The 16,832-nt window shown below is 38.8% G+C and overlaps 1 protein-coding gene across 4 annotated transcripts in view; it reads right to left on the bottom strand.

Moving 5' to 3' along the window:
• The window catches only part of Bclaf3 (BCLAF1 and THRAP3 family member 3), a 47,128-nt gene that overhangs the window by 24,093 nt on the left and 6,203 nt on the right, over nt 1-16,832 (bottom strand). For all 4 annotated transcript variants that reach the window (XM_048336054.1, XM_048336055.1, XM_048336056.1 and 1 more), the window contains 3 exons: nt 14,697-15,266; nt 13,666-14,325; nt 1,341-1,516 (listed from right to left, as the gene is read on the bottom strand). In XM_048336054.1, coding sequence (XP_048192011.1) covers nt 1,341-1,516; nt 13,666-14,325; nt 14,697-15,266 — 1,406 coding nt within the window. The remainder of the gene's footprint in view (nt 1-1,340; nt 1,517-13,665; nt 14,326-14,696; nt 15,267-16,832) is intronic.

Here is a 16,832-nt window from a genome sequence, read left to right as displayed (position 1 = left end):
GCTTCAAACTCAGATCCTCAGATCTCAGCCTCCTGAGTAGCTAGTTGTAAGACACCAATGCCTGGTTCATATATATATATTTTATTATTTTTCCAAGCTGACCTCAAATTATCATCCTCCAAATTTTCATTTCCTGAATTTCTGGCATTACAGATATAAGCCATCTTACCCTAGAATTCTAGCTTTCTCTCTGATACAAAGTCTTGTCAATTTTTTTGTCTGGGCTAGTCTCAAACTGTGATCCACCTATCTCTGCCTTCACGTAGACATTTTCAAATTAGCGGTTACAGGCTTGTAATAGGATAGAGAGAATATACTTCAGCCATCAGATGATACAAAAGCATTCTTACCAGCACAAAAAAGTATAAAATAAAAATCTGAAATTCTTCAATACCTATAGCCTATAATATCCAAAATTACCTTATTTTTTCAGTATTACTGGGCAAAGTTGTTGTACATCACTGAATCCTCCAATTAATGGGAAACTTGCCTAAAGCAAAACCAATGCGCACTTTGTGTATTATTATGTAACTCTCTATGTCATAAAGTATGCCAAAGGAAACTGGAATCTTTCATTGATCACTTAGCAACCTCCTTACTGCACATAGTCCCAAGGAATGCCCTTAGGGAGCTTGAAGAATATCACAGAAGGGATGGTTGGGAAAAACCAGGAGAGAGTGAGGGAAGTAGTGACATTGTCCAAAAAGAAAAGTACTCTTTACCCGACCTATGTAACTGTAACCCCTCTGTATATCACCTTTAAAATAACAATAAAAAAGAATATCACAAAATAACCTACATTTCCAAACTGTTTGGGTTTCATATCTATTTTATTGCTTCTTCCTTGTTAGGCTATAAATTAATGCTTCTCACTTCTCTCACTGTCTTTTGCAGCAAGTTCTTTTCTGGCTTATGATTTCTATTCTAATAGCAGCTGATGCACAAAGGTACTGAAAATATAACTAAAGAACAAGACTTTTGATTTCCTCCAACAGATTTACCTATTTCATTATCTGTTTGCAATGAAATAATAATTATTAAACTGTATCATGGTTATTTACCTATATCATGAAAAGTCAGTAGGTAGGCTGGACACAGTGGCTCAAGCCTATAATCCCAGCTAGATGGGAGATCAAGATAGGAGGATCACAGTCCAGAGCTGGCCCCGGGCAAAAAGAGGAAGATTATGTCTGAAAAATCACTATGGCAAAGGTTAGGGCCATGGCTCAAGAAGAGCCTAGCAAAAGTAAAGCCCTCAGTTTAAGCTTCAGTACTGCCAAAAAAACCAGCCAATACATTATTTCTCTGTTATCTCTAACATATATGTAAAATATACCAACCTTTAACTTGATGGATTATTGCTATGATTTCCTGAGCAAATTCTTCTGTAGCTTTGTTGTCAGTATTCTGAGATGAGTCAAGATGTTCAAAAACTGGATGAAAGTCCTCATTTTTTCTACCAACAGCAACCAAATCATATGACATCTGTCTCTCTGTAGAAAGGCTAGAAGCAATCCTAGAATAATTAGAAAATGTTATAAACTATTTGTCTATGGAAAAATTTATTAAAAACAAAGATAACTAAATAAAAATGTACCTCTTTAGGCACTATGTCATATGCTATAAAACATGCAAGTAACAAGTAGGAAAAATAACTACAGATACACAGTGCTGAGTTCTTTTTAAATCAGATTTAGTAACTATTCGCCACTTTACTAATAAAAGCCTCAAAATTCATAGTGAATTTTTTTGTGCTGGTCCTGGGGCTTGAACTCAGCCTGGGAATGTACTGGCCCTATGTTTTTTAGGGTTTTTTTGCACAAGGCTACAGCTCTACTGCTGGAGCCAGAACTCTACTTCTGGCTTCTTGATAGGTGATTGGAGATAACAGTCTCATGGACTTTTCTTCCCAGTCTGGCTTCGAACCACAATCCTCAGATCTCAGTCTCCAGTGTAGCTAAGATTATAAGGCATGAGTCACAGGTTCCCAGCTGAAGAATTTTTATCTCTAAAAATGCAAGGCACTAAAGACATTTAATATGCAAAAATAACCATTAGATTTTTTTCTTCTATTGGCAAAAACATTTTTAAAAACTCTAGCAAGAGCCGGGTGCTGGTAGCTCATTCCTGTAATCCTAATGACTCAGGGGGCTGAGATCTGAGGATTATGGTTCAAAGGAAGCCCAGGCAGGAAAGTCCGTGAGACTCTTACCTCCAATTAACCAACAGAAAGTTGGAAGTGGCACTGTGGCTCAAGTGTTAGAGCACTAGCCTTGAACTGAAGTGCTCAAGGGCAGTGGCCAGGCACAGAGTTCAAGCCCCACAACTGATCCAGGGAAAAAAATGTAGCAAGATTTTACTATGCTGAAATACTACCAAATTTTAAAAACTGATATCAAACATAAGAACTGCTCTGATTATCAAAATCTTTATGCCTCTATCAGTAATAAGTAACTTAGAAGAATTTGTTGGAACTGAACACTGTAAAGAAATTAATTTGAGGGCTGGGGATATGGCCTAGTGGCAAGAGTGCTTGCCTCTAATACATGAAGCCCCGGGTTCGATTCCCCAGCACCACATATACAGAAAACTGCCAGAAGTGGCACTGTGGCTCAAGTGGCAGAGTGCTAGCCTTGAACAAAAAGAAGCCAGGGACAGTACTCAGGACCTGAGTCTAAGGCCCAGGACTGGTAAAAAAAAAAGAAAGAAATTAATTTGACTACAAATACTCACTAAACTTAGAACTTAGTCATTGTCAAAACTGTGATCATTAACATCAATTACAGTGCTCACCCTGAATGTATCCTTAGAGGAAAAAAAAAGAAATGCTACACCTTTATTTCTGGTATTTTACTACTTTAATGCCATTGAGTATCACTTTTGTTAAAAGTTATAAAGGAAGGATTATGAAATACAGTTAACAATTATTGAGGATTTAGCAAACTCCAAACATAGGAGCTAACCAGTATTACTTCATTTATTGTTACAGTAGCCCTATGGGAAAGCTGCAAAAGATTTGACACACAGATGTCTTGGTTGTCTTTTTTTACATACCAAAGATTGAATACTCAAATGAATATTAGTCTTTCATATTTAATAATGGAAAACTATACCTTATTCTAAGACTACTGCTATTTCCCTAAAACTACTCTGAAATTCTCCATTTAGGCAATTTATACACTACAGAAGGAAATGTCTCATTATTTTATATTTATATCTCACTTGGACCCAGTATGGTACTAATCACTTTGCATCCATCTTATTTTTCTGTATTTGAGTCTAAATTCCTTTTGGCTTCCCCTCCCCCCCAAAAAATCAAGCTTATTGTCTAAGAATAATAGATTTATAATTACTGGAGTTCTCATGAGTACATTCCAGGCTCTGAAAACAAACTGAAAATAGAGCCCCAAAGTATGTTTTCAATAAAAGCAGCAGCACTGGAGTGTTATGCAACTGTGCAACAAAAAGCAACTGGATATCTATGTTTTAGGGAACAGGTGCATTCATGCACAGTTGCTAATTTCAGTCACTCATAAATCTAAAATTGTTCCGGGGTACTGGTGGGCTTACAGTTATTCTTTTAAAAATTAACTCTAACCTCCAGAACAAGGCAAAACTCCTTTGTATAACTAACATATGCAAATTAAAATAAATACATTAAAATATTAAATGCAGCAGTGGTGCTCACTAGACACTATGCTGAACTATACAACTTGTAGGTGGGAACAGGAAGTAAAAATGGGGAAAGAGAGGAAGGAGTGACGTTGTCCAAAAAAAATACTCATTACTTGACTTATGAAATTATAAGCACGCTGTACATCACCTTTATAATAACAATTTAAAAACTAAAGGAAAAAATTAAAATTAAAATGTAACTCCTAACAAAATGGTTGTTCCTTTTTTGTGCTAGTATTGGGGCCTGAACTCAGGGGCTAGGCAATGTCCCATAGCTTTTTCACTCAAGGCTGGTAATTTACCACTTGAGCCACAGCTCCACTTTCAGTTTTTTGGTGGTTAGAGATAAGAGTCTGACGATGTGTCTTCCCTGGCTGGCTTTAATCCATGATTCTCAGATCTCAGCCTCCTGAGTAGCTAGGATTAGAAAAATGAACCATTAGCACCTGGCTTATAAGCCTTTTTATAACTTATCAGAGCAAAGGTTTCCATCTGAGTTTGTGTACTCTCTGTTCACCCTGCCAAAGCAGAAACATGGATTCTGCTGTTGTTTCTAGATTAGGGCTTTCTTTAGAAGGACTATTTCTTTTCTTTCCTCCTGATTTGCTGCAAGCTTCCCACTGTGTATCTGATGACTAGCTTAAGAGACATTTACTGGTAAAAAAAAAAAAAAAGCAAGAACACCCCCTACCAACCACTACTAACAAAGAATTATAAATATTCTCTGGTTTTGTCTTTTTAAGAGAAAAGGGTGTTGATTCCTTTTAATAATACAAGAAAGAGAGGAGAGATTTAGCCAATAAATCAGGACAAGTACTCTGTTTTCAAAGAGGTTGGATGGTACAAAAAGCTTGCTCCATAGGGAAAAAAGACAGCTAATTTTAAAACAATTTATAGGACAACAGTAATTTTTTTGCAATACTGGGCCTCATGCTTACTGGCAGGCACTGTACCCTGTGGCCATACTTCTAATCCCCTATTCTACTGGTCATTTTCAAGATATGTTCTTGCTTTACTTATTTATTTTTCTCTCGTAATAAGGATTATAAGCACATGCCACTACACCTGGCTATTCTTCATTGAAATGAAATCTCTCATGAACTTTTAAGCCTGGACTGGACTCAAACCACACACTCCCCCCTCATATCCTTTTCCCAAGCAGCCAGGGGTACAAGCTTGAGGCACTGCGCCAGAAAACATATCTAAGTAGAACTATGAAAAAAATAATTTCTCCACAGGGAGAAGTCATTTAATAAAGGTTCCAAATTTTTCACTCAAACAATTATTAAAACTTGGGCTGGGAATATGGCCTAGTGGTAAAGTGCTTGCCTCATATAAATGAAGCCCTGGGTTCGATTCCTCAGCACCACATATACAGAAAAGGCTGGAAATGGTGCTGTGGCTCAGGTGGCAGAGTGCTAGCCTTGAGCAAAAAAAAAAGAATCCAGGGACAGTGCTCAGGCCCTGAGGTCAAGCCCCAGGACTGGCAAAAAAATTATTAAAACTTACTTGTAGCTGGGCACTAGGAGCTCACACCTGTAATCCTAGCTATTCAGGAGGCTAGATCTGAGGATTCTGAATCGAAGTCAGCCCAGGCAGAAAAATCTGTGAGATTCTTATCTCCAATTAACGAGCAAAAAGCTGGAAGTGGAGCTGTAGCACACGTGGTAGAGCACCAGTCTTGAACAAAATAGCTAAGGAAAAATGTCCTTGCCCTGAGTTGAAGTCCCAGTACTGGTATGTGCTTGAACACACACACACACACACACACACACACACACACACACACACACACACACGTAATATCACTGGCATGACTCTTGTCCTAATTCCATGCTCAAACCTCAATTCATAGGATGCTGTAGTTTACTTTGAAGTTATATTTAATTTCTGAGATTTTAGTGTTTACATTTACCATAAGCTAAAACGTATCTTGCTGTTGCCTCACTATAACAACTTTAATTAAAAATCTTAAAACTAATGTTGGGCACTAGTTATCCATGCCTGTAATCCTAGCTACTGAGGAGGTCAAGTGCCAAAGGACCATGGTTTGAAGAAAGTAGAGGGGAAAATAGTCCTTGAGACTATCTCCATAACAACCAGCAAAAACCAGGGCTGGAGATATGGCTAAAGTGGTTAAGCAACAGTCAACCAAGCAAGGTGAGTGCATTCAAAACCCTGTACTGCCAAAAATAATCTTAAAAGGTATTTCTGCTATAAGAGAAACCCTCTTAAGACTTGAAAGTGAACAATTGTTCTATGCATTTACATTTGTAAATCTAAGCCTCTGTTTATACTTTCCTTTTCATTATTTCCTACAAGGTGCTTTAACAAGTTAATGATTTTAGGAAACCCCCCAAAACAAGTAGTTGAGTTGAAAAGACTAAATGTTCTTATTTGAAATGCATTTTGGACAGTTTTTAAAATTAAAATATAGGAGTTGGGGATATGGCCTAGTGGCAAGAGTGCTCGCCTTGTACACATGAGGCCTTGGGTTCGATTCCCCAGCACCACATATATAGGAAAGGCCAGAAGTGGTGCTGTGGCTCAAATGGCAGAGTGCTAACCTTGAGCAAAAAGAAGCCAGGGACAGTGCTCAGGCCCCGAGTCCAAGGCCCAGGTCTGGAAAAAAAAAAAAAACCAACAATAAAATTAAAATATAGCCTAAACATGAATTGTAATACTATTCCTAGTATTGGTATCAATAAATCTTTTCAATTCTTTTGTTCTCTCTCCTCATTTTTCCTATTCTCTTCTCTGAGGACATTTTCACCGATGCTCTCCCTGAATGTTGGACATAACTAAGAAAACATAAAAAGTGATATTAGACTATAATTTGCTACTGTATATATCTAAGACTCACCAAGAAAAAAATGACCAGGAACTGGTGGCTCACATCTGTAATCCTAGCTACTCAGAAGGCTGAGTTCTGAGACTCATAGTTCAAAGCCAGCCTGGGTGGACAAATCTGGACTGTAATTACCAATTAGCCAGCAAAATGCCAGAGATGGAGTCGTGGCTTAAGTGGTGCAGTGCCATCCTTAAAAGAAAAACTAAGCAACAGCAGTAGGACCTGAGTTCAAGCCTAGGGCCACAGAACTGGTAACATAAAAAGGAAATTTAAAAGGAAAAATACAGGGCTGGAAATGTGGCTTATTGCACAGTGTACATGAAGGCTTGGGTTCCATTCCTCAGTACCACATAAATAGAAAAAGCCAGAAGTGGCACTGTGACTCAAGTGGTAGAGTGCTAGCCTTGAGCAAAAGAAGCTCAAGGACAGCGCCCAGGCCCTGAGAGACAGAAAAGCCCCAAGACTTTTCAAGCCCTAAGACAGACAGAAAAAAAAAGAAGAGGTGCTGGTGGCTCATGCTGTAATCCTAGCTACTCAGGAGGTTGAGATCTGAGGATCACAGTGTGAAGCCAGCCCAGCAGAAAACGCCCCAAAAGACTCTTTATTTCCCATTAACCACTCAAAAACCAGAGTGCTGTAGCTCAAGTGGTAGAGCATTAGCCTTGAGCAGATCTAAGAGGTTCAGAGACAGCACCCAAGCCCTGAGTTCAAGCTCCATGACAAATACATACATACATACATACATACATACATACATACAAAAAAATCCCCAACAGGGGCTGGGAATATGGCCTAGTGGCAAGAGTGCTTGCCTTATATACATGAAGCCATGGGCTCGATTCCCCAGCACCACATATATAGAAAACGGCCAGAAGTGGCGCTGTGGCTCAAGTGGTAGAGTGCTAGCCTTGAGCAAAAAGAAGTCAGGGACAGTGCTCAGGCCATGAGTCCAAGGCCTAGGACTGGCCAAAAAAAAAAAAAATCCCCAACCAATCAGCAAGGCGCTAGTGGATCATGCCTGTAATGCTAGCTACTCAAGAGGATGACATCTGAAAATCATGGTTCATAACCAGCCCAAGTTGTAAAGTCCAAAAGGCTCTTATCTCCAATTTTCTAGCAAAAACTAGTTAGAGCTGTGGCTCAGGTGGTAAAGCACCAGCCTTGAGTGATAACGAGAAGGGACAGCACCCAGCCCCTGAATTCAAGCCCCAGTACACACACACACACACACACACACACACACACACACACACACACACACACACACACACACAGCAGATTTTCCTACCCTGGTTAATCTTATGCAACAAAAGCCACATAGCACATACAAAATAACTAGTAACTAATATTTTGTATAACATCCTACAATTAATAAAGTATTTCCTCAATTATTTGTTTGTCTTCCTAAGGATGCATGTGGCTATTTTACAGTTGAGAAGAGAAAGGGTTATGGAGACAGCTACTCCCCTAACTCAGTATCTCATTTACTTTTTTTGGTCAGTTGTGTGGTTTGAACTCAAGGCCTGGGCTCTGTCCCTGCACTCTTTTGCTCAAGGCTAGCATTCTTCCACTTGAGCCACAGCGCCACTTCTGGCTTTTTCTGAGTAGTTTATTGGAGATAAGAGTCTCAGGCTTTCCTGCCTAGGCTGGCTTCAAACCGTGATGCTCAGATCTCAGCCTAGGATTACAGGCATGAGAAACCAGCACCCAGCTCTCATTACCTTTTTAATAAAAGTTTTGGAGGAGGTAACAAGTTTGCCAATAAATGTACTCACTACCTTATGTATGTAACTGTAACCCCTTGGTACATCACCTTGACAATAAAAAGTCTTTCAATAGACATTATCAATCCAACCACCCATCCAATCTACCTTAGAGACAGTAACCCTTTGGAAGTCAAAACTGAGTTGCTGTAATCCTAGTTGCTCAGGAGCTGAAATCTGAGGATCATGGTTCAAAGCCAGCAGAGGTAGGAAAGTCTGTGAGATTCTTATCTCCAATTAACCACCAGAAAACCGGAAGTGGCGCTGTGGCTTAAATGGTAAAGCCCTAGCCTTGAGCTGAAGAGCTCAGGGACAGCACCCAGGCCGAGTTCAAGCCTCATGACCAAAAAAAAAAAAAACCTGAACTGCTTAGGGAAGGGCTGTCATTGTCCAAAAAGAAATGTACTCATTGCCTGACTTATATAACTACAACTCCTCTGTTCATCACCTTTATAATAACAATTAAAACTTTTAAGAGTAAAAGAAAACTGAGGCGCTTGTCCTCTCCTATTAGCTAATACAGATTGGGTATCTCTAATAAGAAAAAAATCTTGAACAATTTTTGAATGCTAACATGATATCAACAAACAGAAAATTCCTTATGTGACAGGTCACAGTCAAAACACAGACATATAGGGCTGGGAGTATGGCCTAGTGGCAAGAGTACTTGCCTCCTACACATGAAGCTCTCAGTTAGATTCCCCAGCACCACATATATGGAAAACGGCCAGAGGGGGCGCTGTGGCTCAAGTGGCAGAGTGCTAGCCTTGAGCAAGAAGAGGCCAGGGACAGTGCTCAGGCCCTGAGTCCAAGGCCCAGGACTGGCCAAAAGAAAAAAAAAACAAAACAGACATATAGCCAGGCACAAGGACTTATGCCTGTAATCTCAACTACTCAGGAGCTGGAAATTAGGAAGATCAAGGTTCAAGACCAGCCCTGGAAAAAAGTTAGCAAAAAAATTGAACAAAAACATCTAAGTATAATAGCACATACCTACCATCCTCACCTACAATGATAAATATTAGGGGGGTGGGAATGTGTTAGTTTTTATTCTTACATGACAGCAAAGTAGTTGTTTAGGTCGTTGATATAAAAAATATCTTCACTTATTATTTCCTCTCTAGCTGAACAGTGCCCACCAAAGGTGAACTCATAAATAAGATACCTTCCTTTAATCCTAGTTATGGGTTTCCACAGTTCTCAACTTTGAAGCATCCATTTCCTTAAGACTCCGATGTCCTCTGAGGTACATCACCACCTCATCTCCTCTGAGAATGGAGAAAGCCTTAACGGCAGTAGGGAGATCTTTTTCCTCCTTCAGGGAGGTCTTATTTGTATCTCCTTAAATGGCCACAAAGGGCTGAGGCAGATGTGGCTGACATGCTCAGTCACCATAAATTCTCATAGCCAGTGCTTCTCATCCTAGGTGTCTTGTATCAGCATCTACCTCAAGGCTTATAGATGTGTACAGCAGTTCATGTTTTATATAACAACGTTAGTAGAAATTTTCATACTGTGATTCTCTAACTCATATTCTGAAACATATATAATTATGACTCATATGTACTTTCTACCTTCAATAACGAAGTTTCTGACAGTCACTAGAAAAAAGTCTTTGTAGACAGAAGCACTGTCTATGCAGTGAACATTCAAGTGTCTACCTACTGCTGTTATAGATACAAATCAGACCCCAAAACAGTCACCAAATAACTCTGTTTTCAACCATACTAATAACTAGAAAAACAAACATCAACATTTGAGCAGAGATAAGCAAACCAATGCGAAAAGTTAACCATCTTCATCTTTCAAAAAAAAGTGGATAAACTCTTTAAATAAACAAGTACATTTCTCTCTGTACTCCATGATTATTTAATCTTTTCTAGCAAAGAAAATTCTAATTTTCGTTAGTAGTGGAAAATACATTTCTACTGAGGTTATCAACTACTTTTGTTTTATAGATGCTTCATCATTCATACGTAATTAAGTCTTCTGCAACTCATTCATCAATAAATAGTTATAATCAGAGAGAAAGACTTGTTGACTATGATACTTGAACAAGTTGAAAAGATACATATATTTGTTCAGTTATTTGCTCTCAGGTCTTGGGATAAGGAGGACTGCAGCCAGTACACAAGGCATCCTGCAAGCTCTGCTCAGACATCCCTTCACATATGCACTCAAACCCCAGTGAGAGCGTGACATTTCCCCAAATTGTAACTTAGAAATTCAAAACAAAAGTCCATTTGGGAAAAACTCATTTTTGTGACACATCATCAAATTTCCATTTCTCCTATCAAATTATAAAATTAACTGTAGAGTATCTTAAGTGAAATCTATTAACTAAAATCTTTCAAAATTGGCATTACCAATATTCTGTAAAAGTACTACAATTTACTAAGCCCTTTTCAGTACATATAAATACACTCATGAATGTTTAAAAGTATTTTCTGTAAGTGTAATGCAAGAAAGGACAGTATGAAGGAGTACTGATCTAAGAAGAGAAAAAATATTTGTTTTAAAAAAGGATCTTGTACCCAACAATGGACAGATAAAAAATATATGGTACGTATCTACTATGGAATATTACACAATCATAAAGAAAAATAACATATTGTCATTTGCAGGAAAACGAATGGAATTGGAGAACATCACACATTGAGCAAGACAGGCAAGAAGACAAATATCATGTTTTCACTCATTTGTGGAAGCCGGACGTAAAAGACATGCATATTCATGGACATAGGCATACATATGTACACACACACACACACACACACACACACACACACACACACACACAGAGGACTCTAGATACAAAACTATTTAGAAGGATGAAGGTATGAGAGAGGGAATAAGGAAGAGAGTGAGCTAGGTACCAGTAATTCATACTTATCATCCAGCTAGTCAGGAGGCTGAGATACAAATTTGCAGTTTGAAGCTAGCCTGAGAAGACAAATCCATGAGACACATATCTCCAATTTACTAGCAAACAGCCAGATGTGGAGATATGGCTCAAGTGGGAGAGTGTCAATTGTGGCAAAAGCGCTGATCAAGAGCTCAAGGCCCTGAGTTCATGTCCCAGGAACGACATTAAAAAAATAAAAGAGAGGGTGACTAGGCACCAGTGGCTCACACCTGTAACCCTAGCTACTCAGGAGGCTGAGATCTGAGGATCTCAGTTCAAAGCTAGCCCATGCAGGAAAATCTGTGAGAGTCTTATCTCCAATTAACCACCAGAAAATTGGAAGTGGCACTGTGGCTCAGGTGGTAGCGTGCTAGCTTTGAGCTGAAGAGCTCAGGGCCAGAGTTCAAGCCTCATGACCAAAAAGGAAAAAAAAAGGTAGAGGGTGAATACTATCAAAATATATTGCAGGGGCAGAGAATGTGGATTAGTGATAGAGTGCTTGCCTAGCATGCATGAAGCCCTGGGTTCAATTCCTTAGCACCACATAAACAGAAAAAATCGGAAGTGGTGCTGTGGTTCAAGTGGTAGAGTGCTAGCCTTGAGCACAAAGAAGCCAGGGACAGTGCTCAGGCCCTAAATTCAAGCCCCAGGGCTGGCAGAAAAATACATCGCAAATATACATGAAGATAGCATAGGAAGCTCAATGAAAGTTGTTGGTGAACAAGAGATTGATGGCAGCAGGGAAGGAATCAATAGAGAGGGTTGTTCTTATTAAAATATATGCACTCAGGAACCAGTGGCTCACACCTGTAATCCTAGCTACTCAGAAAGCTGAGATCTGAGGATCAAAACCAGCCTGGTTCAAAACCATCCCAGGCAGGAAAGCCTGTGAGACTCTTATCCCCAATTAAGCACCAAAACTGCTGGAAGAGGAGCTGTGGCTAAAGTGGTAGTGTGCTAGCCTTGAGCAAATAGCTCAGGGACAGCATCCAGGCCATGAGTTTGAGCCCTAGGATCAGCACTCTTTCTCTCTCTCTCTCTCTCTCTCTCTCTCTCTCTCTCTCTCTCTCTCTCTCTCTATGTATGTATATATATATATATATATATAACATGTTATATATAATATATATATGCACATCTAAAATACCATGATGAAACCCCTTTGCACAAATAATGAACATTAAAAAAACAGAGAGGGTGAATGAGGATGGATATGCCTGAGTTGTTTACTTATATATATGAAAATAGAACAATAACACCTGTTGAAATTCTCTCAAGAAGGGAGGAGTGAAAGAGAAAGTGACACAGGGGGTGAGTTTAATTAGAATATATTATACACATGTATGGAAATGTCACAATGAAACGCCTCTTGTATGATGATAAGGTATGCTAAAAAATTATTTTTAAAAAAAGGATCCTGAGCATATCCACCCCCACATACACTCCCATCAATCTTTTGGTTTTATTTCATGGCTTTGATTCAAAGACAAATAGGAGTCAAGCGTGGATATATGGGTGCACCAAATTATTTTCATTTTCATTCACATACTAGTAGTGCATTAAGCTAATGAAAAGATTTAGCTGACATGGCCAAAGGCAGTACCTCATTATATCAGAATCCATAAAGGAAGATAATATTTATAACAGAACAAAGCATTTAAGTTTGCTTAGGAAACTATAAATTACAACAGTAGTCAGGAGGAGGAGGTGGGGGAGACCAAGTAGGGGAGGATGGAGTTGGGGGAAGAAGATGAAAAAAGAAGATGACAAGAAGAAAGAATAAGATCTGGCCAGTGACATAGCCAAGTCACTTCATTTCTTAGGATCTCATTGTCCTCTATAAAATTAGGACCTGCTAAAAATCTTATGAGTGTCAGATAACAGGGAAGGCAAGCACTGAGAATCTGCAAGGAATAAGACCTGAAGTGTACCTAGCCTATCCCTATATAAGGAAAATCTGGCAGCATAAAAATTCATGTGTGTGCCAGTAGCTCACACTTGTAATCTTAGTTACTCAAGAGGGTGATATTGGAGGATCATGGTTCAAAGCCAGACCTGGTAGAAAAGTCCATGCGATTCTTATCACTAATTTACAAGCAAAAAACAAAAGTAGATGTGTGGTAGCGTGCCAGCCCTGAGCAAAAAAGCCAAGGGACAATGCCCAGACTTTGAGTTCAATACTCAGAACCAGCACAAAAAGTAAATGCAGGGGTTCATGAAGAGAAACAGCTGACTCCACAGAACGCCCTGTACTCAAGACTCATCTGAATATAGGCTGTGCAAACAAGTAGACATGAGTCCTATTACTAACTGCACAATTCATCCTCATTATAAGATATGAAATTCAGGTAATTTCTATCCCTCAATGGACTCTATAAACAACACAACAAATTTTATTTTCAAAACTAAATAAAATAAAGGGGGCAGAAACATTAAATACCATAAGAAAAAAACAAAGATAAAGATAATACCTGGATGTGTCTACAGTTGTCTTCACATTTAATTTAACTGTAAGCAATTGCTTCTTAAAATTAACAGATGACGGTTTCTCATCAAAAAGTTTACTTGTATCAGGATGGCTACCAGAAAAGTTGCTTTCTTTTCTGCAATCTTCATCTTTCCTTGTTTTTTTCTTCTGTTTGTCATTATAAGACTTCAAATCCATTTCACTTTTACTTGAATGACTACTGGAAATGTGTCCTTTCTTAGATGGCTTAAGAGGTTCTTTGACTTGTTTATCTTCATTCTCTCTCCCTCTTCCAGCATTTAAACAGTCTGACTCTCTATTTACAGAGCCTTTTTGAGAACTGTATTTTCTAACGTCTTCTTTCAAGTACTTCAGAGTTCTTCCATCAGAAAAGTCCTGGTGGTCATCTGAGGGCTTATGATGTTTGTGTCGATAGTCATAAGATACTTTGGTTGATGAACTGGTCTCTGGGTATTCCTTCCCAGAATATCGGTGAGTTTGGAGTCCAAAGTTCCATTGATCTGTCTTGTCTTGGTGAAATGGAAGAGAATGTTTGGGCTTCCACTTTGGGGTTCTGGCAGGCTCTCTGTTTTCGAACTTCACCATGTCTTTAGATCTTTTTGATGTGTGTCCATGTTTTCCAAAATCACGATCCTCAGGATACCTGTGTTGACATAAAGCAGTTTATACTTGCACTACAGAGAAGAAATTGAGAATTTACACGTGTAGAATGTTGGGAAGCATGGCTTTAAATGTAGAGCGCAGTGGCAAGATAATCTATAATCCCTTAAGCCAATTCATAGAGGTACAAGGTAGTTAAAGAAGAAAACACTTTTAAAAAATATTCTAGCCATCAACATGATCTACTCAAAATAGAAATATTTTACTACTACCAGTAGACCATAACTAAATTACACTGCTTTTTATCTTTTGAGACAAAAGCTTTTCAAGGTAGTTATCTTCAACCATAAAGTAAACAGACTTTTTCACTTGAGGCTTTATATCAAATTACCCAGGTTTAATGTTTTCTTATACCTCTTCTGAAAAGAGCTCCTTGCGTCAAAGTCTTCTGAGCCTCTTCGGGGTGACTGGGAATATCTTTCTTCTTGCATTCTCTTGTGTCGCAATTCATCTTCATGCCACTTTCCTTCTAATCTAAGGGAATCTGCTATCGGCCTCTCAGATGGTTTCCCTCCTCTCCCACTTTCTCTAACTCTGTAGTCATCAGAAGTATACCTTCCTTGCATTTTCTGGGGATAGCAATTCCTCTCATGCTCTATGTAAGGTACACCCTCTGAGTGTGTGGGCAAGTACTGAGATCTTCTGTTACCATCCCCTCTTCCAACTGAGTATACTCGGTGAGGCTTATATGTGTGAACATTTTCTAACGAGTTCCTTATGTTTGGGGAAGGTGGTCTATGTTCATACAGCTGGTAATAAAGACGTCCACGAGGGAGATTCCTTGATTTACTCTGTCCATGTTTCTCATTGTCCATTCTCCAAGCAATGGGTCTTTTCATATCTTTTCTATAGTCACAATTATAATGCCCATGAGAATGTCTTTGCTTGTGGTACTCAAAGTTTCTAGGTCGTGGTGATAAAGACCTATGCAAACAAACAGAGAAGTTTAGTCCATTTTTAAACAATAAACTAAATTTGTCTAAATATGATTTCCCTAAAACATAGGCCTTTCTTTTGCTTCTCCCAATGAAACTAAATCCATCAATTTATCATATTGTGCATTTTGAGTTATACATTTGGAGGTCTGATATTGACATTACCCTAGTCAACAAGCATATTCTTTCCACCTGAAATAATGAATTCCATATGCATATCAAAATGAGCTGAATATATCTGTCCTATATAGCAGGATCTATTCTGGCTGAAGCCTACAATCCTAGCTACTCAGGAGAATGAGATTTGAGGATAGTGTTTCAAAGCCAGCCCAGGAAGGAAAGTCTCTGAGGCTTTGGTTTCCAATTAAACACCAGAAAATCAGAAATTGAGTTGTAGCTCAACTAGCCTTCAGCAAAAAAACCTCAAGGACGGTACTCAGCCCCTGAGTTCAAGCCCAACAGCCACTGCCACCAACAACAAAAAGCACAGAGAAGAGCATCAAGAAGACTGAATAGAAACTCTGAAATTGAATTACACTCTAACATTCAATTGGCCACAATTCAGAGGCTAAAAACTGGTTCTATAATTTCTCCAATTGATTTCCTATTCTCTTCCTTGAGGTTGTATCAAGAAAAAAGAAACATACATGTGCTGGGCACTGGTGGCTCATGCCTATAACCTTAGCTGCTTAGGAGGCTGAGATCTGAGGATCCTGGCTCAAAGCCAGTCTGGGCAGACAAATTCATTAGACTCATATCTCCAACTTACCAGCAAAAAGCCAGAAGCAGAAGTGTGGCTCAAGTAGTAGAGTGCCAGCCTTAAGCAAAAAAGCCAAGTGAGAACATAAGGCCCTGAGTTAATACCCCAGTACCAGCACAAAAAAAGAGAAAAAGAAAAAGAAAATAAAACACATGTAACAGGTAGCTAGAGGAGGAGAAGAGAATCCTAAAACTTTCAGATCCAGTTTATCCATAAATACTTCTAGCACAGCTAAGTTGTTTTACTTTCTCCTCCCTCACACATCACTTCAAGATATGTTATTCAAATAGAGCTTTAAATGTAGCCATAAAGTTCCCCAGAGACAGACCATCCCTTCAGTATCTACACATTGGTACCTTAGCCCTGCCAACACGAAGCCTTGTATTCTCACTGAGGATGAAAGCTCTTATCTAGGGAAACTACTTTAGGTTATCCAAACTTACAGATAACACAGGAGGTGCCACTGACCGGAGAACAATAAAGCATTAGTTTGGTGCCCAAAGACCTTTCTAATTTCTCAAACTCCTCTCTAAGGTTTGATACCTTCTAATCAACAAGGAAGCTATTCTTGAAGTTTTTATCACCCTCCTTAGAAGCTGCCATGGAGTTAGAGCAAATGTGACTGAATCTCTTTCAATGACAAATCTGAGGAGGAAAAATCTATCTTCCTCAGGTACCCATTGGGTCATACATATATATTATATGCATGTATGGGTTATAAATGTACATTATATGAATGTATAGAAATATTGCAATGAAACTCCTTGTACAATTAATTTACACCAATAATTTTTT

Source organism: Perognathus longimembris, chromosome 28, assembly GCF_023159225.1.
Source record: "Perognathus longimembris pacificus isolate PPM17 chromosome 28, ASM2315922v1, whole genome shotgun sequence".
Taxonomy (NCBI): Eukaryota; Metazoa; Chordata; class Mammalia; order Rodentia; family Heteromyidae; genus Perognathus; species Perognathus longimembris.
The sequence above is the reverse complement of the archived record's forward strand: the minus strand, read 5'-3'. Positions and strand labels throughout refer to the sequence as shown.